Source organism: Panthera tigris, chromosome E3 (genome assembly GCF_018350195.1).
Source record: "Panthera tigris isolate Pti1 chromosome E3, P.tigris_Pti1_mat1.1, whole genome shotgun sequence".
In the NCBI taxonomy this organism is placed as follows: domain Eukaryota; kingdom Metazoa; phylum Chordata; class Mammalia; order Carnivora; family Felidae; genus Panthera; species Panthera tigris.
The window spans coordinates 39,666,375-39,693,551 of NC_056675.1; the positions used below are offsets into that span (position 1 = coordinate 39,666,375).

At 63.1% G+C, this 27,177-nt stretch overlaps 3 protein-coding genes across 22 annotated transcripts in view; 1 reads left to right on the forward strand and 2 right to left on the reverse strand.

Annotated features, from left to right (window-relative positions):
- The window catches only part of TSC2 (TSC complex subunit 2), a 36,068-nt gene extending 30,964 nt beyond the window's left edge, over positions 1–5,104 (reverse strand). For 13 of the 16 annotated variants that reach the window (XM_042972346.1, XM_042972347.1, XM_042972345.1 and 10 more), the window contains exons 1-5: positions 4,986–5,045; positions 4,377–4,543; positions 3,286–3,372; positions 1,780–1,890; positions 866–1,010 (exon numbers count right to left, since the gene is read on the reverse strand). In XM_042972346.1, coding sequence (XP_042828280.1) covers positions 866–1,010; positions 1,780–1,890; positions 3,286–3,372; positions 4,377–4,514 — 481 coding nt within the window. In that variant the 5' untranslated portion in view covers positions 4,515–4,543; positions 4,986–5,045. Of the gene's footprint in view, positions 1–865; positions 1,011–1,779; positions 1,891–3,285; positions 3,373–4,376; positions 4,544–4,768; positions 4,948–4,985 lie in introns of those variants that run through there. The other 3 variants (XM_042972351.1, XM_042972352.1, XM_042972339.1) reach the window with 3 other exon arrangements.
- An 89-nt stretch (positions 5,105–5,193) lies between these two features.
- Positions 5,194–10,658, forward strand: NTHL1 (nth like DNA glycosylase 1). The gene is given in 7 exon segments (XM_042972356.1): positions 5,194–5,305; positions 5,308–5,355; positions 6,325–6,551; positions 7,276–7,446; positions 8,261–8,420; positions 10,252–10,357; positions 10,432–10,658. Coding segments are annotated over 7 exon segments (900 nt in total). The 5' UTR covers positions 5,194–5,241; the 3' UTR covers positions 10,556–10,658.
- Positions 10,659–12,125: 1,467 nt separating this feature from the next.
- SLC9A3R2 (SLC9A3 regulator 2) lies at positions 12,126–22,661 on the reverse strand. Of its 5 annotated transcripts, none has more exons than XM_042972080.1 (7): positions 22,399–22,661; positions 19,469–19,669; positions 14,140–14,319; positions 13,676–13,829; positions 13,563–13,606; positions 12,951–13,016; positions 12,126–12,706 (listed from the first exon to the last, which is right to left on the reverse strand). In XM_042972080.1, the coding sequence occupies exons 1-7, from the start codon at positions 22,609–22,611 to the stop codon at positions 12,548–12,550; spliced, it is 1,017 nt and encodes a 338-aa protein (XP_042828014.1). In that variant the 5' UTR covers positions 22,612–22,661; the 3' UTR covers positions 12,126–12,547. The 5 variants fall into 5 exon arrangements, with proteins under 5 accessions (XP_042828014.1, XP_042828012.1, XP_042828013.1 ...); XM_042972078.1 differs by having other exon boundaries at positions 12,954–13,016; positions 22,399–22,658; XM_042972079.1 differs by lacking the exon at positions 12,951–13,016 and having other exon boundaries at positions 22,399–22,658.
- Positions 22,662–27,177: the final 4,516 nt, after the last annotated feature.

Here is a 27,177-nt window from a genome sequence, read left to right on the forward strand (position 1 = left end):
ACAGAGGCTCGCTGGAGCCCAACAGGTCAGCATGTCACGGACCCGGGAATTTACCAGCCCCCACGATGCACTGAGGGCATCTAGGCTAAGAGGCAGTAGCAGAGTTTGTGCATCTGATGCTCAGAGCCCAGGATGCGGGGCTTGTGAGCATCACCAAGCACGCATCCAGGAGGCCAATTCCTGGCCCCCGACCCCTCCCCGAGTGCCTCTCAACAGAGACAAAAAGCCACTCTTGACTACTGGCCAAATAACCTCAGAAAACCTGAGGACAGGCTTCAAGTCAGCACCTGTCCTGGGGACCAACTGACAGCTGAGGCCCATCTCTGGCCCCGAGTCAGACTGACTTGTCCTTCCTCTTCTCTCCACAGCAGTGATAAGAAACCTCAAGTCCCAGAGAAACGTCACCACATCAGGACAAGAGAGGAAGGCCAGCCAAGGAGAGGGCTAGGAGGTCAGGCCCGAAGCAGAGGACCAGGAAGAAGACATGGCGAGATGGCCCCAGCGCCCCAGAAACCCCAGAAATTAGGGCACTCTAATAAAACAGACTGATGCTGGGTCAGCAGCACACTCTCCCTACAAAACACTCAGACCACCTGCCGCCCCGCTAAAAGGCCTCACTCTCCAGGGATTCTGAGCCAGCGGGGCTGGTGTGAAGCCCAGGACTGTGCATCTCTAACAGGCTCCCCGGGAGACGGGCAGCTGATCTAGGTTGCACACAGGTGAGCGGAACCTCGCAGTACCGCGCCCTCTGCAGGCCATCCCTGTAAACTGCAGCACTCGCTCTCGGCCTCAGCAGCCTTGCGGCAACCCGGATCAAATTTGATCCCCAATGCCAGAGAAACCTCACACCCGACACGGCACCCACCCAGTTCTTCTTCCAAATATGTGATGTGTCTCCCATTGTCTGTGAGGGCCTTGAAAACTTCCAGTCTTTCGTGGAGATCTTCATTAGAGGGGTAATCCTTGATGACCTTAAAGAAGAGGGCCCTGAGAACGCCCAAGCGGTCCCCCTGAAGGTTAAAACCACAAGGTCAGCAGTCCTGCCAGGACCCCCCAGCTGGGGTTCCCGAGCAGCTATGGGCCGTGCAGGAAGTACACTGGGCTCCAGGACTCCTGACCCTGGGACCCTTTCTCCTTCCCACAGAAAGGACTGTAGGGGGCACACTGGGCACATCGGAGCAGCTCCAGATAGGTGTGCGTATAGAGCACCTACTGTGTGCGAGCTCCGGGCACGGTGGTGGCACACAGCAGGGGACAATACAGTTCTGGCCCTCATGGGGCTCGTGGCTGGGAAGAGACACGTCTGCGCCCCCACGATGACAAATACAGTGTAACCGCACTGGGAGGCGACAGGCCTCTGCAAGCAGCTGGAGGACCAGAGGAAAACTCCAAGAGGGAAGGGTGCCTTCCAGACAGGAATGGTGAGGCCGCCCGCAGTTCTAGGGAAGGCTGACGGCAGCCGGGCCGGGGCAGGGGGATGGGGGCAGCCAGAGCACATAACTACCGTTCCCTCGTGGCAGGCACGCCCCTGACAACTTACACCCCAAAACGCTCCTGAGAAGGAAGGAACGAGCACCCCCATTTGCAGGAGAGCCGGGGGGATGCGCACTCAGGCGGTCCTGCTGCGGAGCCCCTGGGAAGCAGACCCCCCCCTCCCGCCCGCACCCTCATCGAAGGTGAGAGTCCACGCACGGCACAGCAGGGGCCGTCAGCGGGCCGCCCCACGACACCCCCCCCCCCACCCGTCCCAGCTCCGCCGGCGCACACACCCGCCGTTACCTGCCCCTGCACGATGGCCTTCAGCAGAGCCAGCACCGCATGCCGGGCCTCCGGTGGCCGCTCTGGCTGCAGCATGTCCTCGACGGCCTTCCAGAGCGCTTCCACTGCATGCTGCCACCAGCAGGGAGGGGACAGCAATTAGGGTGTGCTGGCCCCTCAACTCAAGGGACAGTACCATGAGCAAAGCACAGAGCGGAACAGTCCTTTGGACGTAGAACCCACTCCTCTCAAGCCCATGCCTCGTGTACCGGGCACAGCCCCCATGACCCTGAACCTGACACAGGTGTAGCTCCAAGCTACTTAACCCCACAGGTCCCGGCCACAGCCTGTGGGGAGGGAGGAGAGCAGCAGGCTAGGGGAGTCGTCCCGGTTGCCCCAGAGATCAGCTCTTTCGAGCTTGCCGAAGGAGTCTCAGAACCAGGCAGTCCCAAGTCTGCAGCCTGAGGCAGAAACCCCGCTTCCCTGGCTTCCCTGTGTACACACACCAGCTGAGGGCCGCCCTGAACCACACCATGGCCAAGACCTCCGTGTGGGCTTCTGGAATCTGCCTCCTCTCACTAAGCCCCACTCAGCGCACGGAGAGAGATCCTATTCCCCACAGCTACCCAGGGTCAGTCTCTCACACGTCACCTTCTCTTCTCCATGTTAACCCTTCGACCAGGGTTTCCTGACCACTCACCCTTTCCTGGGCTCACTTCTCTTAGGAGGGGACTAAAACGTCTCTTAGGTGTTGTCTCACCGACATCCTGACTACTTCAGCATACTCTGGAACTTTCTCCTCCTTTGTCCCATGCTCAACACTCCTAGTGATGCAACCTAAGCCACAACAACAGGCAGACACCGAGCCTGTGGACTCTGCCAGCCTCTCGGGCTTATCTGTCTACTCAGGCGATTGCAGCCGGGCCACTGCCTGCCCACACCCACAATTTCCCAACACAGATGCCTACTGTCACATTTATTCCAGCTGACGAGTAGCCCGCAAGTTTTAGACGACCTGCCGTGGACATCTTGGTCGCTCTCTCCCCTCCCCCTTAGCAAATGCCAATCTGCTAAGTCCAAGTCTCCCCCCAAGTCGCTCATGCAAACTCGGGACAAGGCTGCAGCAGAGCTCTTGACGTGCTCTCCTGACAGCTGCCCACTCTGTCCTCGGGATGCCCGGAGAGAGCCCGCAAACATCTGCCCGAAACAAGCAGACACCTCTCCCCAGAACACACCAGGACTGCTAAGCCTTGACTCACGCTCTTTGCTGACGTTCCTTCACTTCCCTGCCCCAAGCACGTGTTTTCAGTCGCCGTAAACCCTTTCTTGGAGCTGCTGGAAACGTCTCAGTCCCTCCACGTGTGACTGACCCCTAAGAGTTATACTCCACGCGTTTCCAGAAGACTCCCCATCACTAAGATGCAGGTTAAGCTTAGCAGTTAGCGGCCAACCCCGTTCCCAGAAAGAGCCGAACAAGCCCTCCCAACAGCTCCCCGCCATTCAGCAGCCAACTGAGGCCGACCTTACCTCTTCAAACTTCTTCGTTTTTGCAACTTCACAGATCTGCCCTATCACCCGGATGCGATTGTTGAGGCCACATTCAACGCTCAGCTCCTGGAGAGACACGAAAGAAGGCAAAGGGGCCGGTGCTCAGGCAACAGGTCTCCACAACCGCCAATCACAGACCACGCCGAGAGCTGTACCGCATCTCCCACACTGGAGATTTGCTGCGGGTCCTTCTGGAATCAGGAATCGCCGGAGTTTACTGCTCCGTCTCAGTGGGGTGACCACAGACCACTCATCTTTTTCAAGGCTGCGTTTCTTTGCGTTGAGATGAAATTTACATAACAAAATCAGCCGTTTGAGGAATTTAAAACTGTACAATTCAGTTTTTAGTACATTCACGCTGCCCGCAACCACCTCCACTAATTCCAGGACATTCTCATCACCTCAAACCTGGGAGCAGTCATGGCGCGTCCCCCGGGGCCCCGACAAACTTTCTGTCTCTGTGGATTTACCTGTTCTGCCCACTTCACAGACATGGAATCACACGCTACGTGGGGGCCTCTGTGCCGGGCTTCTCTCACTCGGCACGTTTTCAGTGTTCACTCACGTTATGGCAGGGGTCAATGCCTCATTCCCTTTACGTTTTGTTTACAGGTTCACCAGCCGATGAACGTTTTGGCTGATTCTGAATGGGAAACTTCACAAGGGCAAAAATCCGACATTTATAAAACACGGTGCCAGGCGTGTGGTGGAAGGATTCACACCACGCACACGGGAAAACAAAGACCCACTCACAAATTACCAGTTAACACCTGGCTACCCTCCTGATCCCAAGGGGAAGCCGGCCATGGCATTTAGGCCATGTCCGTAGGATAGGTTTTCCTGCACTAACGCCTGAATACTACCTCTAGTGTGCTGGACCAAGTCCCCGGGACCCTGACTCCCTCAATCTCCGAAGGAAAGACATATATGCCTCTGCACTACTGGGGACAGCAGCCCTGAGCAGCCGGTCGCCAGCAGCCCATCTCCGGCAGAAGCTGGTGAGGGACCAAACCCAGCCTTCCCCGCATCTCCCGACAGGCTGGCAGGACGGACGCAGGCAGCTCACTCACTCTCAGGATTTCCGCCGTGATGATAAATTCCGTCTGCTTGCCCTCTGCAGACCTGGGGTTTGGCCGCGGGGTTCCCAGTCCAAACAGAATCCTGAACTTCTCCTTCAAGCCTGAATCCTTGCTTGTCGGCTTGGCCATGGTGGGCAGGGACGCACCAGAGGCCGCCTCTGCGCCGAGGAAACGAGCAGAGATCTCAGGAGCAGCTCCCCTGCACCTGCCCCGCTGCAGACCTCCGGGACCCCAGGACCCCCAGGCCTGGCCAACAGCAGGCCGGCTGCCGCGCCGCCCGACTGGGGGCACAGGGTGGAGTCCCCGACGTTCGCCCCCTCTCTCTTCCCCACGTGGGGGCGGCCTGTCGGGGGGTGGCGCCGGAAGCAGGGAGCCCCTCGCACCCGCTCTGTTTTAACACCAAGGAGCGCTCGCGGCTCCAGGCTCCGGCTGCGGTGGGCTCTGCCGAAGCCCGGCACCCGGGACACCGCGGGGTCCGCCCCCGCCGCCTCAGCGCCGAGCAGGGCCCCCCGGCGCGGCCGCCTCCCCCTGCCCCATCGGGGTCGGGCCACACCGCGGGCCAGGACGGCGCCTGCGGTCGGGACGCCGCGAGCCACTCACCCCGCGCCGCGCCCGCCGCGCGCCAGGCCGCCCCGGCGCGGAGAAGGGAGCGCACCCCCGGCAACCGCCCCCCGCCCCAAAACGGGCCGCCGCCGGAAGCTCGACCCGCACTTCCGGCGGCGGGCGGGGGCCGAGGGCGGCCGCCGAGCTTGCTGGGAGTCGTAGTTCCGGGCCGCTCTCTGGCGGAAATGCGGGGCGAGCGTCACGTAACGTGGTCGCGGGGGCCGCCGGGAAGTGTAGTCCGCAGGACTCAAGCATGAACGCGACGGGCGTGAGGATGGTGACCCGGAGCCGCAGCCGGGGCCCGGGGGCCGGGCCGCGGGGGGTGGGGAGAAGGCCGCGCCGCTCTGGAAGGGAGAGGCGGCTGCAGGTAGTGCCGCGCCCGGATCGGAGCCTGGGGAGAGAAACGGGGGAAGGGGCCTGCAAGGGGGCTGGGGACTGGGGGCTGGGATTCGGGGTCGCTCCCACGTGCGGCCCTGGCTCCCACCCTGCGCCCTGTTCCTAGGACACAGGGACAGGGGTCCCCAGGGACGGGGTCCGGGCGCTCCCACCTCCCCCTTCATCGTCCTGAACTGGAAGCCTGCCCCGAGATATTCCACTTGTGCCAAGCTAGCTGTGGGCCGACCAGCCTTATCCTCATAGCTGCTTCCCTCTCAGAGAGACCAGGTGCCGCGGGCACGTGCAGCCGGAAGTCCTCTTTCCCGGCTGGCTAGCGGGTGCCTCCCGGGGGCGTGGTCTTCGCTAGGTTTATCCTCGTAGGCATTAAGGACCTAGGAACTGTGGGGTGAGCAAGACCCACAGGTCCCTGCAACGTGCCCTGCGGGGCGGCCAGAGGGGGGTTCTCATAGGCACCCAGTGAACTTAGGGGTAGTCCAGACAGGGAGCTCCACTGTGATACAGGCATGGCGGAAGCACCGGGGCAAGAAGTCTGTGACAATGGCCGCTAGGCAGGAGCTGTGATGTCGGGGTGGAGTTTGGAGTTCGCCGCGAGTACAAGGAAAAAGCAATGAGGAGACTTAAGCAGAAGTGATGCAGTCTGGTTTTGGGCCAGAAATTTCTCTCTGGCGCAGTGTGGAAACTAGATTGGGGGGGGGGGGGGAGGGGCACCATGGCAGAGGCTGTTGGTAGAGTCCTCCTGTGCTAACGCAGACTTGGTCAGGAAGGCAGTGGCGTAAGGAGGGCTGAGTCGTCCAAGTGTGGCCTGCAGAGGCCAGAGCACCCCTGCTGCGGTAGATGGTTGTGGAGTGAATAATGCTGGGTGAGTAGCAGGTAGGGCACCACCCACACCCCACCCTCACCTGTGGCCCCTGCTGAAGGCTCGGAATGGCACTATTTGCAGAAGGAAGGAAGAGCCCCAGCCCTTCGAGACATCGGCGGAAGACACAAAAACTGAATGTGGCCTACGATCGCGAGGAAGAAGACACCAAACCCCCCAGGGCACCAAGCTGGGAGCCCCGGGACTGGCGGCAGCAGCTGCTGAACATCCGCGCCATGAGGAGCGGGAAGGACGCACCTGTGGACTGGCTGGGGGTTGAGCACTGCTACGACTCCGACGCACCCCCAAAGGTAGGCCGGGGCCCCAGCCGCCTGGGGACGCCCTTCTGGACAAGACGCCTGCTTCCTCTCAGGCCTCGGGCGGGGCACAGCCTGACACGTGGCAGTTCGCGGCTGACGCCCTCACCTGCAGGACCTGGAGCGCCCGCCGGCATCACCTGCTTCATGGTGGCCGCTCAGCAGGCCAGGACTACCTGTGCCCCGGGCTTCCTGCTCCGTCTCCTGCCAGCAGAGGCCCAGGCGCAGCAGGCCAGCTCGGTAGTGTTTGCTGAGAGTTCCTTCCACTTCATGGCCTGGAGCCTGATCCTTAGACGAACTCGCTTCTAATCCCAGCCCTGCTGCCAGGGACCTGGGTACACGTAGTTGTTTGGGCTTCATCTGCTCACGTGTGACACGGATGGTGTTACTCACGATGCAGTCACAGGCACACGTGCAGCCGTTGGCTGTCGAGCACCCACGTGCCAAGTGGGATTCTAAGCGCTGCGATCGTTCGCTTAAACCTTCCAATGATCCTGTGAGGTAGATACCGTGGTTGTCCCCATGTCACATGTGAGAAAACAGAACAACGCCAGGCCGGACCCCGCATGCACTCGGTTGGCCAGGGTGGGTGGAAGGTGGACGCCCTACGGGTTGCCCAGGGTCACAGGTGGAGGTGGTACAGGGTTTGGCTGGGGCCCGGCCCACAGTGAGCGCCCGGGACCTGCCACTCCCCTGGTCCCTGTCACTGTGCAAGCAGGTGCGGAGGTACCAGGTGCTGCTGTCGCTGATGCTCTCCAGCCAAACCAAAGACCAGGTGACAGCGGGTGCCATGCAGCGGCTGCGGGCTCGGGGCCTGACAGTGGACAGCATCCTGCAGACGGATGACAGCACGCTGGGCACGCTCATCTACCCCGTCGGCTTCTGGAGGGTGAGCCCACCGGCCTGGGAAAGATGTCAGGAAGCTGAGGGGAGACCGTGGGGGTGCAGGAGGCCAGGTGGGGCATCTCAGGCCACGGGGACCTGGATGTGAGTTCCCGCTGGAGCCCCTGCCCCACTGACCAGCAGATGGACCCAGGGCTGTGGGGCCTCCCTCCTTGGCCTTTCCTGTTTGCAGCCCACCCCTTCCTTCCTCCACCTCCCCACCCAGCTGACTGGCGCTTCCTTTCCTCCCTGAGGCTACCCACCTCTCCCTTTGTTTACTCCAAGCCTCCCTGGAGTGCGTCACCCTCCTCTCTGGAGCCCCAGCAGGCCATGGAGCACTGGGTGGCGAGTGGGCGGATCTGTTGAAGGCAGCCAGGCGGGTGGGGCCGCTTCCCCTTGGCACTGGCGTGGGCCGCAGTTTTGTCAGATGGTTTTTAAATAGCCCTCTCCACGCAGGCACAGAATGGGAACCACCCAGCTGGCCTGGCGGCTGGAGGGGGAGCCCCAGGCTCCAGCCTTCCTTCCTGAAGGCCCAGGTGCTGCTGAGCCATGGCCGGCCCGCTTAGCCTACTTGGTTTCTGGGAGAATGACGGGGCAGGGGACCTGGGCTAGACCCCACACACATGTCATTGGCCCAGGCGGGTGGGAAGCAGACAGGCTCATTCCCTCCGCTCATTCTCACCTCCTGGCAGGATGATGCAGACAGGTGCCTCTGAGGGTGTCTTGGGCAGGTGGCAGGCAGCTCTGGGCACCTGTGGCTCTGCCTCGGGACTCCACTGTCCTGTCCACTTCCGGGGCTGACCGCCCCTTCCACCTTTCAGAGCAAGGTAAAGTACATCAAGCAGACCAGTGCCATCCTGCAGCAGCGCTATGGCGGGGACATCCCAGATTCTGTGGCAGAGCTCGTGGCACTGCCAGGCGTTGGACCCAAGATGGCACACTTGGCCATGGCGGTGGCCTGGGGCACCGTGTCAGGCATCGGTGAGTGGCATACACCCACAAGGAGGGTGGGGCAGGGTTAGCTGCCGTCGGGGCTCCCCACGTCCTGTGATCTGCAACCCCAGCTCACGTCTCCTCACCCCCAGCTTAGCCCAAAGGGTCAGAAAGATGTTTCCAGCACTGAGCTGGGCCTGCCTCGCCTGTAGATGGGTACTCGTGGGAGGCGATCCTATGTGCTGAGCACCTACTGTGTGCTGGGCTCTGAGAGGCCCTGGGGACGGACTCAAGGTCTGTGCGTGGCATTGTCGGAGCTGGCCCAGTCTGGGGCAGCTGAGCAGACTTCCTGAGGCGGTGATAACTCAGTCAAGAGCTGAGGAGTGAGGCGGGGCTGGCCAGGCAGAAGGAACAGCATCCACAAAGCCTTCAGATGGGAGAAAGACCGGTAGGAGGCTCGAGAACGGGCATAGGCAGGGGAGGCACGGTAAAGGCAGGGGGAGCCTGGGGAAGGAGAAAGGGCTGGGGATACAGGGAGGAGGAGCTGGGGGGGGGAGCCCCTCCTGGAATCCATTTCCTGACATCGGTGGCCCTCCGAATGAAGACAGACCCCAGTTAGGGTGTTGCTAATGTTTCAGATCTTTGCCCAGAGTGTTGGGGCTTCTGAGGCCGGGCAGCGGTAGCCTGGCCAGCCCAGAAACCAGGGCTTGACCTTGATTGCTCTGTGTGCCCCCACCCCAGGCTCCTCTGGAGCTCCTGCAGGAGCTGGGGAGGAGGTGGGAACTTCCCCAGCGCTTCCCCGGCTACTAAAGCCTGGTCCCTGGGGTGGGGACCCTTCTGAGCACTGCGCCCAGATGGAAGGGCCGCACAGGGCTGAGGGCCCTGACTGTGAAGTTAAGGCTGGAGCCCCGGCAGCCCCAGAGACTGGCACTGGGCCAGGCAGGGGGCTAGGTCGGAGCCTCCCCGCTCCCCACTACCCCCACAGGCTTCTGCAGCCGCCAGCCTCTCAACAGATACTTGAGCTTATCTTGACAGTGGCTGTCCTCAGCTGCCTGAGTCCCAGGAGGGGTCCCGCAAGGCTCCTGGGGGAAGGGCCCACAGCCCAGGCGACCCGACTTTGGGAGCAGCAGACACACCAGGAAGAAGTGTCAGATGTCACCTTTTCTGGTTGTCTGTGGGCATGGCCACCTGTAAGGAGAAACTGGGAAGGGTAGGCCTCTGGGTGACAGGCGATGTGGTCACCTGTATGTTACAGAGGAGGAAACTGAGGGTTGGTAACCCACCAGTGCGACCCCTATGCCTGTGTGCTCTCCCTGTGCTCCCAGGGTGCCCTCCGTCAGGGTCTGGGGAGGGCCTGAACCTTTTTCCAGACTATCGGTAGCCAGGGGGAAGGAAACAGATGTGGGACTCACTTTCTCTTTTGCGAAGTAGAGACAAGGCGGGGACTGCCGCTGGCAGGAAGGAGGAAGCCCCCGTGAGCAGGTGCCCAGGCCAAGCCCTGCGGTGGACCAAGCCAAGCCCTGGGGTGGAGCAGGGGCTGTGGCCCAAGTAGATGACAGCTGCAGGTGGCCTGGCCACACTCCCTCTGTCCCGACCGTGCAGTGGCAGGTGCAAGCTCTGTGGCTCGGGACCTCGAGCCAACCCTCTGGACCCAGCTGTGACCACCCGGCCTGGCGCCCACAGCCGGTGCCTAGACCAGGAGGCACTGCTGCACCCCAGATGGAGGGCCCAAGCCCTGTGGCTCAAACCCGCCCTCTGTGCAGTTCTGGGCCCTGCATGGAAGCCCAGGGCCGAGGTGGGCCTGGGGCTCTGGGCAGGGACTGGGGCCGTCGGGGCCGGCAGGCGTGCCCTGTGCTAAGCAGGTCCTGTCTGCAAGCAGCGGTGGACACGCATGTGCACAGAATTGCCAACAGACTCGGGTGGACCAAGACGGCGACCAATTCCCCGGAGAAGACTCGTGCTGCCCTGGAGGAGTGGCTGCCCCGGTGCGGCAGGGTAGGGGCGGGCAGGGCTCCCCTCAGTCAGCCGCCCTTGCTGACGCCCCCCTCCACCTTCACAGGGAGCTGTGGGGCGAGATCAACGGACTGTTGGTGGGCTTCGGCCAGCAGACTTGTCTGCCCGTCCACCCACGCTGCCAGGGCTGCCTCAACCGGACGCTGTGCCCGGCCGCGCGGGGCCTCTGAGGACCATGGTGCTTCGGCCCCGGATGCCGTTCTGGGTAGTGCGCTGCGTGCCTTTGCTGGGGAGCCCCAGCCTGTTTGTAATAAAGCTTGGGAGTTGTTTGCAGTTGGGGTCTGAGTTTGGTTTTGGTTTTGGTTTTTTTTTTTAAGTTTATTTATCTTGAGAGAGAGCACAAGCAGGGGAGGGGCAGAGAGAAGGAGAGACAGAATCCCAAGCAGGCTCTTTGCTGGCACAGAGCCTGATGCAGGGATTGAACTCACAAACTGCAAGATCATGACCCGAGCCGAGGTCAAGAGTCGGACGCTTAACCGACTGTGCCACCCAGGTGCCCCCGGGGGTCTGGCTGTTTCACCCCAGGGGTTTGGGGACAGACTGGGAAGCACGTGCAGGAGCTGTGTTGCCTCTGCTCTGGTGTCTGAACTGGGCTGCCTGGGAGGCTGGAATGAGGATGTGACAATCTGGGCTCTGTACTGGGTTGGGGGAGCGGTGGCGGTGACGGATGTGCAGGAGTCAGAGGAGATGGGTCGTGGGAGCCAGCTGCAGCCAGCTGCTGGGAAACCCGCGGGAGACATGGGCCTCCTCCCTCCTGGGACACACGCCCCCCTCCTGAACTTGTGCGCTCTGACAGCCCTCTGCCAGGAGGCCCTGCCCTGTGTTTACAGAGCCACCCAGCCTCCAAAGTAACACCAATAGGCCCAGGCTGGGAGCCACAGGGCATGAGACCCGACCTGTGTGTACCTGCAGGGGTGGCACCAGGGCAGAGGGAGCGCAGGGAGTGTCAAGGACCTGGGAGGCACTGAGGGCAACTTGCTGGGGGAGGGGCAAGGGGAGGCTGACAAGAGCCCCAGAGTGTACCAGTGAAGTGGGGGGAGGGACAAGGAGCTGAGAGGGGTCAGGCTTGGCCGCCTGGCGGATACAGTGGAAAGACGCTTAGGAATGGGACCCCGCTTCCAGCAGCTGAGACGAGTTTCCCCAGGGCCGCTGCCCAGACCACAGCCCCCCACCCGCAAGCAAGGGCTCAGGAAGGACAGAGGCGGCCAAGGGTCTGAGGAAGGCCTGTTTATTCCGAGGGCGCGCATGCGCTATGGCTTACAGGGCAAACAGCAATATCGGTCGGGTTCAGAGCAGGGAGGAAAGGGAGAGCGGGTGGCGTCTCCTGGGGGCAGGCAGTCTCTCCCCCAGCCTCAGGGCTGTGGCGCAGGGACAAGAGGCCTGTCCAGAGGCCACCCTCTTCAGGGACACGGGGCCTCTATCCTCAGGCCCCTGGGAGCCCAGGCCCTGTGCCCTAGACCAGTTCAGCGGGGACATGGGAGGCCTGGCTTAGTGACCCCCCCCCCCCCCCACAGCAGGGACAGGGGCAGAGGGGCAGCTCCTACAGCCACATCTGGCCTCCCAGCCTCACCTTGGAGCCCCCACACTCACAGCCCGGTCCCCCTCCATCTCTCTGTCCCTGAACGTGCCCGGGACTCCCAGTTCAGAGGACTGCTGTTGAGGAGTGGGGAGGACGTGGTTTGCAGAGAAAGGTTTGTTTTATTGCAATTACTTAGAGAGCGCGTCCTAAGGGGGTGGGGGTGGGGGTGGGGGCGGGGGCGGGACTCTGGTATTAAGTGGAAACATGTGTGGAGCTGGAGCTCTGTGTTTTTTTTTTTTCTTTCTTTCTTTTTTGGAAGAAAAGCAAAAACAAAAATTCCTTTAAGTCAGCAGGCCCGGGCAGAGCAGCAAGGGCCGGGCCACGGTCGCCACTGCCTCTCCCTCTCCCTCTCTCACATCTGGCAGGCGGGGGCGGGGGGCCCTCTCCCCTCTCCAGCACCCAGCAGGTAGGGGGGCAGGACGGGGCGCACTGGGGCGCACATTGGTTCCTGGATAGCAGTGGGCCCAGCACGGCTTCAAGGGGGTGAGGAGGCACCCCCTCCAGTCCACTGAGGCCTGGGGAACTCGGGGCTGGGCCCGTGCGGGGAGGAGGCCGGGTCGCCGGCAAACAGGCAGGGGGGGGCTCAGAAGTTGCTGAAGATCTCGCGCTTCCGGTTCCAGTCCATCTGCGGTGCCCGCTTGTTGACCCGGGTGGCTCTCGCCTTCTCCTTGGCCTCGGCCGCCGTGGGGCTCAGGTGGAGGCCACTCTCCTGAAAGGGGTCACGTTTCCAGGTGCTGCTGTCCTGGGGGCAAGCAGAGTGGGCAGGTGGCCAGAGTGAGCCCTGGACCCGAGCCCTCAGTCAGGTTACCCTACCCAGGAAGCTCACACCAGAGGCCTGCCGACGGGGCCGGGGCGGCAGGCCCAAGAGGGCTTCCTGGAGGTGGTGACCCCACTGCCTAGGCCGACAGCTCCACAAACACCCACCCCCAAGGCCTCTGACCACCCCCAGCATGTGATCGCGGCAGTGGAGACGGGCAGGCACTTGCTACCTCAGTGTCCTTGTCTAAGCCAGGCAGATCACTTCGGGACGAACACGCCGAGCCACCATTGAGCTGGGAAACCAAGGGCGAGGCGTGGCTTCAGGGACCCTGCCCAGGAGCCCGTGCACACACACACACGCGCGCAAGCGTGCCTACGCTCACGTCAGAGCCGCACTCATGCTTCCGCTTGGCGGTAGGCACGGAGCCTCTACTGTGCTGCAGGCCCAGCCCGGGCAGGACGCTGGACAGCCAGCGGTGAGCGGGCAGGTGGCCTGGCCCTGGCCGGCTCACGACGGGAATCACCCCCAGGAGCATCACCTGGGGTGAAATCAGGGGCTGCTTCCCAAGAAGACACTGAGTGTGACTCCAGGTCGCCAGCCAGCAGTGGGCAGAGGGAACGGCACAGCCAGGCGCCCCACGGAGCCGGGGTGTGGCTGGCCCAGGACAGGCCCCACGGCGGACGTCAAAGCTACGAGGGGTTGGGCAAGAGTGAGCCCCACGATCGTACCGACACAAGCAGACCTCGAGCTGGTGAGGGGGGCTCTGTCCAGCCTGTGGGTCCCCAGAGGCCCCCACTGGGGTCTCCTGTGCCCACCCTGTCCACTCCCGGCCTCTCACCTGGGCAGGGCTGGTCCCGTTGGTGACGGGTGACGGCAGTGGACCTGTGGAGACAGTGTGTCAGAGGCTGCCCAGCCCCCCACGCTCCACCACGTCCCCAGGCAGCGGCCCACCTTCCACATGCTCCTCGGTGGGTGTGACCCGTAGCCGCCTGAAGTGCTCGTCCGTCTCAGGGTCCACCACCAGCAGCCGGGCCTCGTCCTCTCGCGCCTTGATGCTGGAGACCACCTCCGCGTGGCGCAGCCCCTCCACGTTCTGCCCGTTCACCTGCCGCCAGCAGCATGGGGTCAGCGCTGCCTGAGGTCAGGCCCCCAAAGGCCCCCTGAGCCACCTGGCCAGGTGTGGCATCAAATATTCATCAACATTGTCACCAGCCGTGGCAGCAAGAGGAATCCCAGCTCAGGTTCCCAGCATGTTCCCTCCTCCAGCAAGGACCTCCCTGCCCAGACACACACGCGGGGGACACGGGCCAGAGACGCACTCGGGGTGGGGGACACAGGCCCAGACACACACTCAGAGGACAGGGGCATAGACACACACGTGTGTGTGTGTGTGTGTGTGTGTGTGTGGCAGGTACCTCGATGAGTCGGTCCTGGGCGCGGAGGCCGGAGTGAGCGGCAGGCGAGCCCGGGTCCACAGAGCGGATATACTGTCCCGGCCGGGACTTGTCACTGTGCAGGTTGAACCCGTAGCCTTGGGGGCCCTTTCGCAGGTGGCAGAGCCGAGGGCGTAGCTCCCTGGGGGGTCCACTGACATCCTGCAGGCACAAAAGACCAGGTTCCGCACTGCTCTCCCACCCCCCCTTGAAGCCACCGACCCAGCCCCCAAGGCCTCTGGGCCCCAGCATGCAGCTGCAGGGGAGGTGGGCCAGAGGGATCCCCAACCCCACACCCAGCGGCCCCAGGTCTCAGGGACAAATAGTGCACCCATGCCTGCCCCCGCCCCCTGCCCCCTGAGGCTGCCTATGACCGAGCTCCAGCCGCAGGTCCTAAGCAAAGCCTCAATTTCCAAATCCAAAAACAACTTCAGGACCAGGGGCTTTGCAGGGGTGCTGCCAGAGTCAGCTGAAGGGCAGCGGAGAGCACAGGTGAGGGTGGTAGAAGCCAGGTGAGATAGCTGCCACTCGTGACAGTGTCCTGGGGCCACTGTCCCTGGGGGCCCTGCCCGTGCAGCCCCTCCCCACCCCCGCCCCGAGTGCCGGGCTGACGTTGTCTGTTCTCCCAGCGGCCTCCATAGGCCAGTGCGATGTGTTTGCTTTCACATTCCAGAGCAAGCTGCGGCCACCCCCACCCCCACGGGGCCCAGAGACAGGGCACACGGGCTGCAGCCAAAGCCAAGTGAGAAGGCCAAGGGTGGGACCTGCCCTCCTACCCTCCCAGCCAGAACACAGAAGGCCACTAGTGCCCCCAGAGTCCCCCCACCCTGCCTCTGACAACCCAGGGCCTTGCCTCGCTTTACCTCTGGCATCCTGCAGCAGGGCTCCGGGTCAGGGGCCGTGCAGGCAGGGGCCGGGCCCCAGAACCCCCACCCAGCCACAGCCTGGGGCAGTGACCGCAGTGCTGAGCGGCTAGCGGCTGACGGTGCTCAATTAAACATGGCCGGTGGCCGGAGTGCGCGGGCGGGCAGGCAGCTCAGGTTTCCCGGGACGCCCAGGACGCCCGGGACTCGAGTGTGCCTGCAGGTGAGCGTGTGCAGGGTGGGGGCGCTCCCGGGGTCCCCTCCGTTACCCTCCACCTACCCCTGCCCTCAGGGAAGGTCTCCAAGCTTTGGGCACCTGCCTCTTGCAGCCCAGGCCACCCCCTGACCACTCCAGACCCCAAGCCTGTGAGCTTGTTCCAAGTCTCAAACCTGACCGTGAGTGCCCTAACCTGCTAGTCGGCCCGGCTGGAGGACCGAGTACAGCTTTTATCACAGGGCAGGTGCCCTGCCCCGGCTCCGGGCCCCCCGCTTGTCCCAAACACCCTCTTCCTGCCCAGCCTGCACCCCTCCTATGGGACCCCGGTCCCCAAAGCCTGCCCAGACATGCCCTCCGGATCCCCACTGCAGGCCACTACCTGGCCCCATGACCCCAGGAACTCAAACAGGGCTACAGTTCCTTGGTCCCAGGGCTTGGGCTGGGCAACATGGGCAGAACGTATGGGCGTGAGGCCCCCAAGTTCTCCAGGGCCCTGTCGCACAGACTCATCCACTCTCCCAGACACACCTGGAAGTGCCCGTCCCTTGCAGGCTGTCAGAGCAGAGAGGCCCCGAGGCTGGCTGGTCCGGAGCAGGGCCAGGGCCGGGGTTACACACATTTCGCAAGTGCACGTGCAGAGGCACGCGGTCAGAGACGGGACATCTAAACACACACGGCTCACAAACACGCTACCCGGCGACACGTGCGTGCGAGGACAGCCCAGCCCCCTTGGCGCTACAGACTCTTCTCACGCCCTCCACAGCGACCTCCCTGGCAGGTCTCTCAAGGCCCCCAAACAGGAAGCAGGACTGCGGGAACATCTGGGGCCACGACGCCAGGCTGAAGTCACATCCGGGTTTGGGACCATCCTGGCCATCTCCCTGCCTCAACCCGGCTCGGCCACAGCTCACCACACCAGCCAAGAGGCTTCTCCTGAAGTCTTGCCTAAATTCCCCTCTTGGATCCAGGGACCAACAAACCCGGCACCGGACCCTCCAGTTGAGAGGCTGGGACGTGGGGGACCAGGCAGCGGAGAGGCCCAAGGAGAGGCCCCGAGAAGAGAAGAGAAGCAGCGGGTCAGGAGGGGGCGCAGGCAGGCCCTAGCGCATTGCTCAAATTCCTCACTGCCTGTCCTGGCTCCAAGCACTTCCTGCCGCCTCCCAGCCAGGCCCTCGGGCTCCCACGGGCTCCCACGGGCCCCTGGCCGGGCAGCCCAGAGCTGGACAAGCCCTGGTCTCACAGCCCAGCCCGCGACCAGACAAAGAAGCTGGCATGGGGGTATACCCCCGGAGCTGAGCTGTGCCCCCTCCCCCCACATGGTGACTCACCAGCCCTGGCAGAGAAGGGCCCCCATTGTTGCTCTGGGTCCAGCCGGCTTGCACCAGGGGGCCCCAAGTGCCCTCTCCTGACCCTGGGGGACATGGGCTAAGCTGGTTGCCGGGGTCCTCTTGGTCCACGCTGCCCCCACCCAGCCCCCACCCAGCCTGACCTGCACAAGCCCCCAGGATGGGCTCTGTGGAGGGGCTCCTGGAGCTGGGGCTGCTGCTGTGGCATCCCGAGAGCGGGCCATGGGAGGCAGGACAGAGTGGCAGGCAACGAGCGTCCAGCTGGAGTGGCCTGAGCTCTCTGGCCAGCCCAGGCCACCACCCCATTTATCCACCTCCCACTGTGGGCCCCCGGCTCCCCAGGGAGGGGTGGGGACAGGGGCACTGAGTCACTTTGGGGAGCAGGGTGGTGGCTGGGTTCCCCCTCCCATGCTCGGGCCCCAGCTAGGCACCCCCTACTGGCTAGCTTTCAGTCTCAAGAAAGGAAGGAAGGAAGCTGCTGGAAGGCCCTGCCCTGCTCCCAGGACCCGAGGCTGGGGAGACAGGGAGGCAAGGGAGGGGACCCCGGCGCCAGAACGGAAGACAGAACAGAGCCCTCTGGTAGTTACTAGGTCCCATGCAGGGCCACCCCCTGAAGGACTCTCCCCCTTACTCACAGCCCCTAAGGGCCTCCAGAACGGGGGTGGGGGCCCGGGGTCTGTCACCACCTCCACGGCCCTGGTGCTGCGAGCCGTCCCGTCTGTCTGGGGGCTGTCCCCTATCGTCACGGTCGGGATCAGCTGCGCTGCAGCTGCAGGGCCACCCGAGCCTGGTCTGGCCGGGGCTGAGTCACCACCACCGACTAGGACCCCGCAGCACCCCAGCGGGAGGGGCCGGCCGCATTAGTGGACTCCGCAGCCGGCATGGAGGAAAGGGAGCCATGACTCCCAGCTTGGCCCTAAGCAGACCGCATGAGTCCCACCTGGTCCCCCTGCCCCATTGCACAGGAGCTCTGTCGGAGCGTGGCCCGGTGTGTAAGCATCACCCTCCCAGGCACCCTGAGGGCTAGTTAGTCCTGTGCAGGTCGGCCGGGGCCCGGCTCTTCCTTCTGACACTCTGAGCTCAACTGATCGGACACCGGGTCTCTGGCCGGGAGGCTGTGGGGGTACACCCTGTCCCCTGGGCCTCCCCTGACCTTCTGGACTCCCTGTCCCCAGGCCAGCCCCCACCACAGAGCCCCTGCCACTCAGGCCCCACTTTGTTCCTCTAAAAATACACCCAGAGGAAGCCCCCTCCTAGGGCTTCCTGTAGCTCCCAGAGCCTGAAATAGCAGAGGGGGAAGGTCCCACCCAAGGACAAGGTGCCTCGACACCCCACCCTCCAGATAAGGCCCGAGGGCGGATCTTTCCACAGGAAGGCGAATTCAGCATTTGTGTCTAACTCAATGGATAAACGCCTAGGGGGAAGGGCACTTCCTCCTGGAGGTAAGATGCCCGAAAGAGGCCCTACTCCAACTGTAGGCCTGCAAGGCCAGGGGCCCGGGCCAGCCAGTGCCCCCTCCCAGGACCTCCTTGAAAGCACATACCTGACCCTGATGCCCCCTATTCGGGCCATGACCACCCCTGAGGGTTCACGCGCAGACCTGTGCGCATGCTGGCTTCCCACCTGAAAAGCCATCTGCCCCCTAGGACAGACACCGTAGCGTCCGGTCACCAGCACCACCAGCTCACACGGGAGGCACGCGCACCCAGAAACCCTGCACACACAGAAACTTCAGATCTCACGCCACCTAGGGCAGCTGGTTCTCAAGGTGGGATCTGGGGAAACCCCTGGGATTGGATCCCTTGAAGACATTTCCCTTGGGGTACCTGGATGGCTCAGTCAGCTGAGCATCCGACTTTTGATTTTGGCTCGGATCATGAGCCCAGGGTCGTGGGATCGAGCCCCGCGTTGGGCTCCGTGCTCAGATTCTCATTCTCTCTCCCTCTGCTCTTCTCCCCACCTCCTCTCAAATTCAAACAGACAAACATAAAAAGGGGTGCCTGGGCAGCTCAGTCCATTAAGCGTCGGACTCTTGGTCTTGGCTCGGGTCATGGTCTCACTGTGCTGACAGCACAGAGCCTGCTCGGGATTCTCTCTCTCCTTCTCTTTCTGTGCTCCTGCCCTGCACACACATGTGTTCTCTCTCTCTCTAATTAAAAGAGAGACAGAGAGAGAGAGAGAGAGAGAGAGAGAGAGTTTTCTTTAAAAAAAAGGCAAAGGGGGCATGAGGGACAACAACCTTGGGGCTTCAAGAGGGCAGAGTAAGCGCGATGAGGCTCTTCCTCTCGGCCTCCCCCAGGGGGCCACCCCCAAGTTCTGCCACCGGAAGGAGGTCCACACGCACGTTAATTCCACCTCTTCCACCCTGGAGTGGAGGCAGGAAAGGAGAAGCACCCCAACCGCTGTAGACCCCAAGCTGAAGACTCAGCTTAGAGTATCCTCAGCTGTCCCCAACCATGCGCCGCCCATGGGGAAGGACCAGCCCCTCCCTCCTAGGGCCTTCCCAGCACAAGCAGGCTCCTCAGACAGACACCTGAGGCCAGCACAGAGCTAGGGACGCCCCCTCCTGGGGGACCTCTCCTCCCAGGCCCCCGGGCCCCTCGGCCAGGCTCGACAGAGTGACCTTTCCTAGGCCAGGTAGCTCTGATGGGCATCCTGGGGAAGAGGGTTGGCGATGGGGGGCCAGGGACCAGGGCCAGGCTGCCCTGACCCCACCTGGCTTAGAACACAGGCTGACGGCAGAAAGAGTGGCCCCACGTAGCCAAGAGGGTAGTCGCCAAGGCCCCGGAGAGGGAGAAGAAGGGATGGAGACAGAGACTTCTGGAGGTGAGCGGAGGGGGAGACCGCCTGCCGTTAAGAGGCGGAGACGGCGGAACCTGCCATACCTTCTGGCCAGCCTCGGAGCCGAGGCTGCCGGCACGTGCCCAGTCCGGCTTTGGCTCCCAGGGGTCGTGGATGGGCGGAAGCCCTCGGTGGGCCATCTCCTCAGTGCAGGTCAGCTGCCGCCTGCGGAGCTCCTCGTCCGTCTCCTTGTCCACCACCAGCAGCCGCGTCTGCGTTTCCACAGCCTTGATCCTCTGCACCACCTGGGGCGGGCAGGTTGGCGGGGAGCAGGTCAGCGGTCAGCGCTCTGGGCAGCACATGGACGGTGGCACCACCCAGGGCTGGCCCAGGATCACGGGCAGGCGGCTGGCCTGCCAGCGGTGGGCGGCTGGACCGAGAGGCCCGCCGGCTCCGCCCTCCACCCCCGGGGGCTCAGGCAGCTCCCTCCCTCTTTACCCAGGACGCCCGACACAGGCTGCAGGGACTACAGGATCACTGCAGGGACTCGCCTCGGCCCAGGGTCCTGTCCGAGAAGGGCCGGGAAGCTGGATGAGGCAGCTGGTCTGAAGGTGGTGCGTGGCTGAGCTTCAGGGTTTCAGTGTGTGTGCGTGTGTGCACGTTGCATGCGTGCATGTGTGTGTGCAGGCATGCATCCATCTGCCTCAGGGTTTGCCTCTCAGTCTGGGTTTGAGGGAACAGGGGGTCTCCCTAGGTGCCAGTCTGGGGGGGGGGGGTCTCTGCCCACTGCTGCTCTTTTCAGTAGTGGACCAAGGACGTCTAAACTGCGGCCTTGGGGTGCCTGGGTGGCTCGGTCGGTGAAGCGTCCGACTCTCGGTTTCGGCTGGAGTCATGATCTCACGGTTTGTGTGAGTTTGAGCCCCTCAACGGGCTCATGCCAACAGCGCAGATCCTGCTTGGGATTCTCTCTCCCTCTCTGCCCCTCCCCCACTCGCGCTGGCCGGCTCCCTCTGTCTCAAAATAAATAAACTTAAAAATAATAAGTAAGTAAACCCCTGCCTCTGAGCCTTCATTTGCCTCGGAACCATGGCCACGGACCTTTTCCTGCTGGACCTGCAGAGAGGGGAAGGCCTGGATTCCTGTGGCAAGGCCCTCGCTCGGGTACCCACACACAACCTGGTAAACAGGGTTCAGACCCGGCAGGCGGAGGCCACCTGTGGGACAACTGTGACGCTATGGCCACCTGTGCGTCTATGTGGGTGCCCGCAAAGCGTCTACATCATGTGGGTGGCCATGGGGCATGCGTGCCAGGGTGTGCCCTGCAGGGAGACAGAGCAGTGACCACTGGGCATTGGGGTGGGAAGGACAAAACCCCCACCCCACCCCAAGTCTTGGGGGAGGGCAGAGAGGGTCCCGTCAGCTGCTCAGAAGTCATCAGCAGATAGGAGGGTGTGAACCAGGCCCATCTTCCCCCCGGCCCCCCTCTGATCCTGCTCTCTCAGTGAGAGTGACAGGAGGACCCCAGCACCCTGCCACTTCCTGCCTGTGGGACCCAGACAAGACACACAATGTCCTCAAGCATCAGTGTCCTCATCTGTAGAATGGGAACTGTAACTGCCTCTCTTCCCCCCTGGGACAGCATGGTCCTGCATGTAAACTTAGAGATGGACCCCCAGAGGCCTGAGAGAAGCAGGTGCCCTTGGGGCAAGGGCGGCAGTGACTGTAAAACTGAGGCCAGATATCAGCTCTGCCAGCCCCTCCCTTGTTCCGTCAACTCAAGACCTCTGGCCCACACCCCCACCCTCCTTCAGCAAACTGCTTTATCCAGTCGACACTCTGGGTTAAAGACAGAACGGAGGCAGACAGATGGACAGACAAGGGCCCCAGGGGTAGACACAGCAGTTCGGCTGCCGGTCCAGCCAAGAAGCCATTTACTAATCTCTAGGCCCCAGGGCTAGCCACGCAGACAGGTCACAGACTCACAGGTGCTGGGGAGGACACAGAGAACCCTGAGCAGAAGGGGTGGAGGGAGGCTGGACTCAAGCCAGGTGACTCCCTGGCAAGGGGGGGGATAGATCGTCGCCAGGAAGCAGAACTTGCAGAGAAGAGACCCTGCCTTCCCTCTGGCCCTCATCTCTAGCTGCAGGAGGCAGAGGGCCGGGGCAGTGGCCCCCGCAGGGCTGGGCAGCCTCCAACGAGACACCATCAGCCAGGACACACACGATAACTACACATATCCAGGCAGGTGGACACACAGGCTTGGACACACACACACACACACACACACACACACACACACACCCAGGCCTATATATTCACACATACACTGTCCAGCACACAGAGCCCAGCTCACACACACACATCCCAGCATGCAGATCTGTCCACACATATACACCTAGGGGTACAGACCCGTATATTCACACACACAGTCCACACGTGCGCACGTGCACACACACACACACACTCGCTGATACAAGCACATACAGGTGTGCCCTTATTGTGACACCCTTCTGTACACCCAGGCAGATGTGCACACACATGGGTGACCCCCAGAGGGACCTGTACACACACATACCCAGCTGTGTACACACGCACGTGTTGACACTCACAGAAAAACACTCAGGGCCCCCAGTTGCACGGAGACGCCCCCCAAGGAGACGCCCCCCAAGGTGACGGACGCCTCCATTCATTGCACACTGAGGCCCTAACAAGACTTAAGTGTCAGGGCCGAGGGCGAGGAGCCGCAGTGCAGGCCCCTCCCTGCCAGGATGCCCCCTCCGCGGTGCAGGACCGAGCTGCCTGAGGGGCAGAGGCGAGGAAGGAGGCCGGCGGCCTCCGTGGCCACTTCCCCCACCTCCTAGCCGGAGCCCACGCAGGGCCTTGTGCGACCCCCTCGGGCCCCCGGGCAGGGCGCCGAGGCCTGGGAGCAGGCAATGCCGAGAGCGGCGGTCGTTGACGCCCCCCCCTGCCCCCCGCCAGCTCGGGGAGGGGGCCCAGCGGGGCAGCGGGCCGGGGGCGGGGCGCGGGCACCCACCTGGTGATGCGTCTCGCCCTCCACGTTGACGCCGTTGACCTCGACCAGCCTGTCTCCGGCGCGCAGCGCGGCCGCCTCGGCCGGGGAGCCCGGCTCCACGCGCCGGATGAACTGCCCGCGGCGGCCCTTCTCGCCGTGCAGGTGGAAGCCGTAGCCGTGCTCGCCGCGGACCAGGCGGCACAGGCGCGGCCGCAGCGGCTCCGGTGAGGCCATGACGCCGGCTGCCCACCGGCCGGCCGCGGGCCGGCCACGGCGCTGACGCCTGCCGCGGGCAGGCAGGGGCGCGGGGGGCGGCGCGGAGGCGGCAGCGACGGCGCTGGGGACCCGGCGGCGCCCTCGGCTGCTCTCGCTCGGCTCTCGTCGACTCGGACTCGGGCTCCGGCTCCGGCTGCGGCGCCGCCCCCGCGCCCGCCCCTTCCCCGCCTCCTCCGTGCGGCCGCCCCCGCCCCGGCCACGGCCCTGCCTCGGCACCCCGCCAATCCCGGCGGAGGCTGCGGGGCCTAGGGACCCCCCCCCCCCGGTCTTGCCCCGACTCTGGGCAGCCTCCCTGGCGCCAGCGCCTTTGCCTCCTGCTCCAGGGGCATTTATTGAGCACCTACTGTATGCGTGGCACCAAGGCGGGCTGCGGAGGTGGGGGGAGGAGTGGAGAAAGGGTCTTCAGGGTGAGGAACCGCACACAGCGGCCAGAGGGTAAGAACAAGAGCCACAGCTCTGCCCACCATCCTCAGGAAGTTTCCCCCGCTACACACACACACACACACACACACACACACACACACACACCCCGGTGTCCCTGTGTCAGGATCCCTCCTGCACCCAGAGCTGCCCTGGCCCAACAGAGTCCCAGGATGGTCCAGGAGACAGAAAGAGGAGTTTGAAAGTGACAAGGCAGCAGCCCTTCCCTATATTCTGGAGGCTAGTGACTGGGCAGCGCCCTGGCCCTCCCAAAGAGACTGTGTGGACCTGTGCTGGGCACGTCCATTAAACATTACCCCCCACACTCCTCTCTCAGCCTGGGCCTCTCACTTGTGCCCCTGGTCATCCCAGGCAGAGATTAAATGTACTGAGGCCTTTGGCCTCTGACCTCTGGCTGGTGACCAGTGCTCACAGAAGCTGTTCCCAGGAGCTGGCCCCTGTGATCTCTGCCCCAGCCCTCCCCTCCCTCTGTCCTTCTCCCCTAGCATCTAGCCATCCCCAGCAGGAGTACCCCTTCCCCCAACAAGACAAGAATGACAACAGCAAACCATTTATGCTTTGTTGTGGCTCTGAGTACACTTTATCTGGAACAACCCCAGGGTGCAGATCAGAGAACCAAGTTCTAAAGAGGAATGAGACCCAGGCGAGGTTCCCTGGCTCCCTAGGGCAGGGCTGTGAGATGCCAAGTCCACACTTTACCACCGAGCGCTTCCCCAGCCTCGGATACAGGAAGACAGCTGAGCTGCAGGCTCCCCCTCAGCCTGCCCCTGCCCCTTCCCAGCCTGCCCAGCCCCCTGCACCTACCTGGTTCCCCGGGCTGAGGCTTAGCCAGCCCAGGCAGTTCCCCATGGGGGCAGAGGCAGACTCAGCTTGGGCCTAGTGCTTGCCGCTCCTTCTCCCCTCTCCAGTGCCCTCAGCCTGGGCTCCCAGCCTCCGCCCAAGCACAGAGCCCTCCTCTGGGCAGCCTCTTGGGCTGCAGCCCCTTGGGTGTCCACACCCCAGCTGCTGCCCCTAAAAGCCACTTAGGCCAAAGCTGCATGGCTGCTTCCCCACCCCCACCTCTAAGTTCCTGGCTGATGCCGCCATAGGCGTCTGTCTGCTTTTCTGTCCGGAGGCTGCCTGTCTGGCCTGTGACTGGCCTCTCCGGACCCAACTGGTGCTGCTGCTCCCAGTGGCTGTGAGGATGGGTGTGGCAGTGCTGTCTACTATATACTATTCCTGATGGGGCTTAGGGGTCACCCCATAGCAACCAGCACCAGCCAGGACCTGCCAGGCTGTAGCTTGGGGCCACACCAGCATCTAGGGAGGTGGCTTGGTGGGAGCCCCCCAGGCTGGGGGCAGAGAAGGTAGGAACCCCTGGTCCTCCGGGTTGGGAAGCTTGGACACCTCCTCCCCCCCACCCCACCCCACCCCACCCACACACATAGGACAGACACTGCCAGGATCAGCCACTGGCCCTCACTGCCTCCCGCAGCCCAGGACTCAGCCAGTGAGTGACGATGGATGGGAACAGACCACCACTGGAGGGAGGCGGAATCAGGGGTGGGTGGTCACAGTCAGGGGCCAGGAACACTGCTTCACAGCACAACAAAAGGCAACAAAGTAGAGTTAATAACGGAGGTAGGTAACACCCCAGAATAAAGGAGAGCTGCAGGTTAAGTTCCAAAGGGGGAGCAGGAATGGGGAAGAGGAGCAGGGGAAGAATGGGGGCCCGACAACAGAGGCAGGGAAGACAACCCAGCTGCTCTCCTGGGCAAATCTCCCATGCCCTTCCTCCAGCTGACTGAGAGAGAAAAGCGACACAGAGAAACAAACCAAGGGAACAGCATGGATAGAGGCTCAGAAGAGCAGACAGAAAGGTGTTCAGGGGCTGTAAGCTGTTTGGGGTCTCCCGCGAAATGGGCCAGAGAAACTGATCATCTAGGCTGGCAGCAGGGGGAGGTCAGGTGGGAGGTGATCCCCAAGCCCCGAAGCCCTCATCCCACTCCTGCCACCTTGCCACACAGGCCTTGCGACAGGCGGCGACGGAGACCTTTCCCGGGGATTCCCTCCGCAGAGGGTCCACCTGGGGTGTGGGTTGGCCTGGGGGTCCACTGGTGGGGAGGGGGCTTTCCTCCGAGCTCTGGCTACCTCCCAGGGGCAACGCCCCCAGCGATGGGCGGAGCCTGGGCCCGGGCGGGGACTCTGGGCTGTGGCAGTGGGCTGAGGCCTGGTCCCGAGCCAGAGGAAGGGTCGGGGGCCCGTCTGTGGGGTGGAGCCATTAGTCTGACGCCCCGGTAATGGCCCAGAGCTTCCCGGGCCGGCGCTGCCTCCCCAATGGGCATTAATGGCCCCACGGGATGACAGGACCTCGCTTATGGCCTTCGGACTACGCCAGGCTTCTCCTCAGAGCTCGAAACTGGAGCGGGCGGGGGACCAGCGCGACGGAAACTGTGATGAGAACGAGAGACCCGGAGACGAGAAGGGGAAAGAAGGGGAAAGAAGGGGAGAACCGCGACGACCACCGAGGGAGGCAGCGCAGGAGCCCGCCCACCCGCTCTGGGCCCGCCCACGCCCCTGCTCCCAGGGAGACTGCAGCCCGAGAGAGCAGCCGCGCAGCGCCACCTGCTGCCTGTCGCTGGGATTGCTTCATCCGAGGGGCTGGCCCAGGCCCCGCCCCTCTGGCTCCCACTCAGTTCGGCCTCCCGGGCTGGGTGGAGATTAGAGCGGGAGCGACGCACTGGGGCTCCTTGTACTGCAGGGGCACGGGGGTGCACGTAGGTGGTGGGCAGGGAAGCTGGGCCTCTGCCAAGTCCCTAATCGGCACCGCTCTTTCACCTTGGACCTGGCACCAACCTCTCTGGACTGGGGTACCTCCAGGCCTCGTGAAATCTAGCGTCTCACCAAGGGTTCCGGCACTTGTGACCAAACATTTGCAGGCCACTTGGCACCAGGCGCTGCTGAGCACTGGGGAAACATCGCTTAGATCCAAGGGCAAGCCCAGGACTGGCACAGCCCTTGAGGAGGGCATTTAAACATGGCCTGAGGCCCCAGAGTCCTTCTTCAGGGTGGACCGTGGGGCTGTTCTGGAATCTGCCCAGAGTTCCTGCTCTCTGTGTGAGGGAGGGGAGGGAGCAATGAGACTGCGGGACAGGGCAGCCCTAGACTTTGTGCACGTGGCACATGGACTTCGTGCCATCAGTGGTGGAGAGCCCTTGAGGTGTTGTGCACAGGACACGCGGGTTGTGAAAGACCAAGTTTGGCAGGAGTGGACTTGGAGTGCAGAGAGTGTGTTGACCTGAGGAGTCAGGTGGCCGCCCCTCCCCTCAGTGCAGATCCTGGAATCAGAGTCAGTAAACTTAGGGGTTGGTCGGGGCGCCCGGGTGGCTCAGTCGGTTAAGCGTCTGACTTCGGCTCAGGTCATGATCTCGTGTCTCGTGACTTCCAGCCCCGCGTTGGCCTCTGTGTTGGCAGCACACAGCCTGGAGCCTGCTTCGGATTCTGTGTCTCCTCTCTCTCTGCCCCTCCCCTGCTCACTGTCTGTCTCTCTCCCTCAAAAATAAAAAAAACATTAAAAAATAAATAATAAATAAATCAATCCAGGGGTTGGTAAGAATTGGGAGGGTGGAGTAAAAAAGAGCGCCCACGTTAGGGGACCACGTGGGGAGAAGGATGCATCCAGGAGATGAGGAGTTGCCAGTAAGGAGACAGGGGCTTCCAGAGGCCAAGGGGAATGTGGGGGCCAGTTCTAGGTGGGCCTGTCGAACTTAGCTGGCCCAACAGGCATGGGACCACCCCTCCTCCAGTCCTTGCTGGGTGCCCCAAGGGAAGACCCTGCCAAATGGCCAAGGGAGGGCTCCGGGAGGCAGACGGTATCAGGGCACAGCAGACGGGCACTTCGAGGTCTGGTCCAGAACAGTTGTGGGAGTCAGAGCCCATACTGAGGAGGGTTAATGAGGGAGCAGAAGGGTGGAGGGGCCCGGGCACCTGTGAGCAGGATCTATAAGGGGGCCCAGGTGGAGGGAGGTCCTTATTCAAGATGGCAGAGCACATTTACACGGGGCTTGGAGCCAATAACTGGAAATGTGGAGAGGACCAGAGGGG

Bases quoted from the DNA above. Each gene is read 5' to 3' on its own strand.
- SLC9A3R2 (XM_042972080.1), bottom strand. From the start codon at position 22,611: ATGGCCTCACCGGAGCCGCTGCGGCCGCGCCTGTGCCGCCTGGTCCGC. The intron at 14,320-19,468 runs GTATGGCAGGTT...TTGTGCCTGCAG, and splicing joins GCTCCGAGGCTGGCCAGAAG to GATGTCAGTGGACCCCCCAG. The intron at 12,707-12,950 runs GCAAGTGCCTGC...GCTTGCCCCCAG, and splicing joins TAGACAAGGACACTGAGGTA to GACAGCAGCACCTGGAAACG.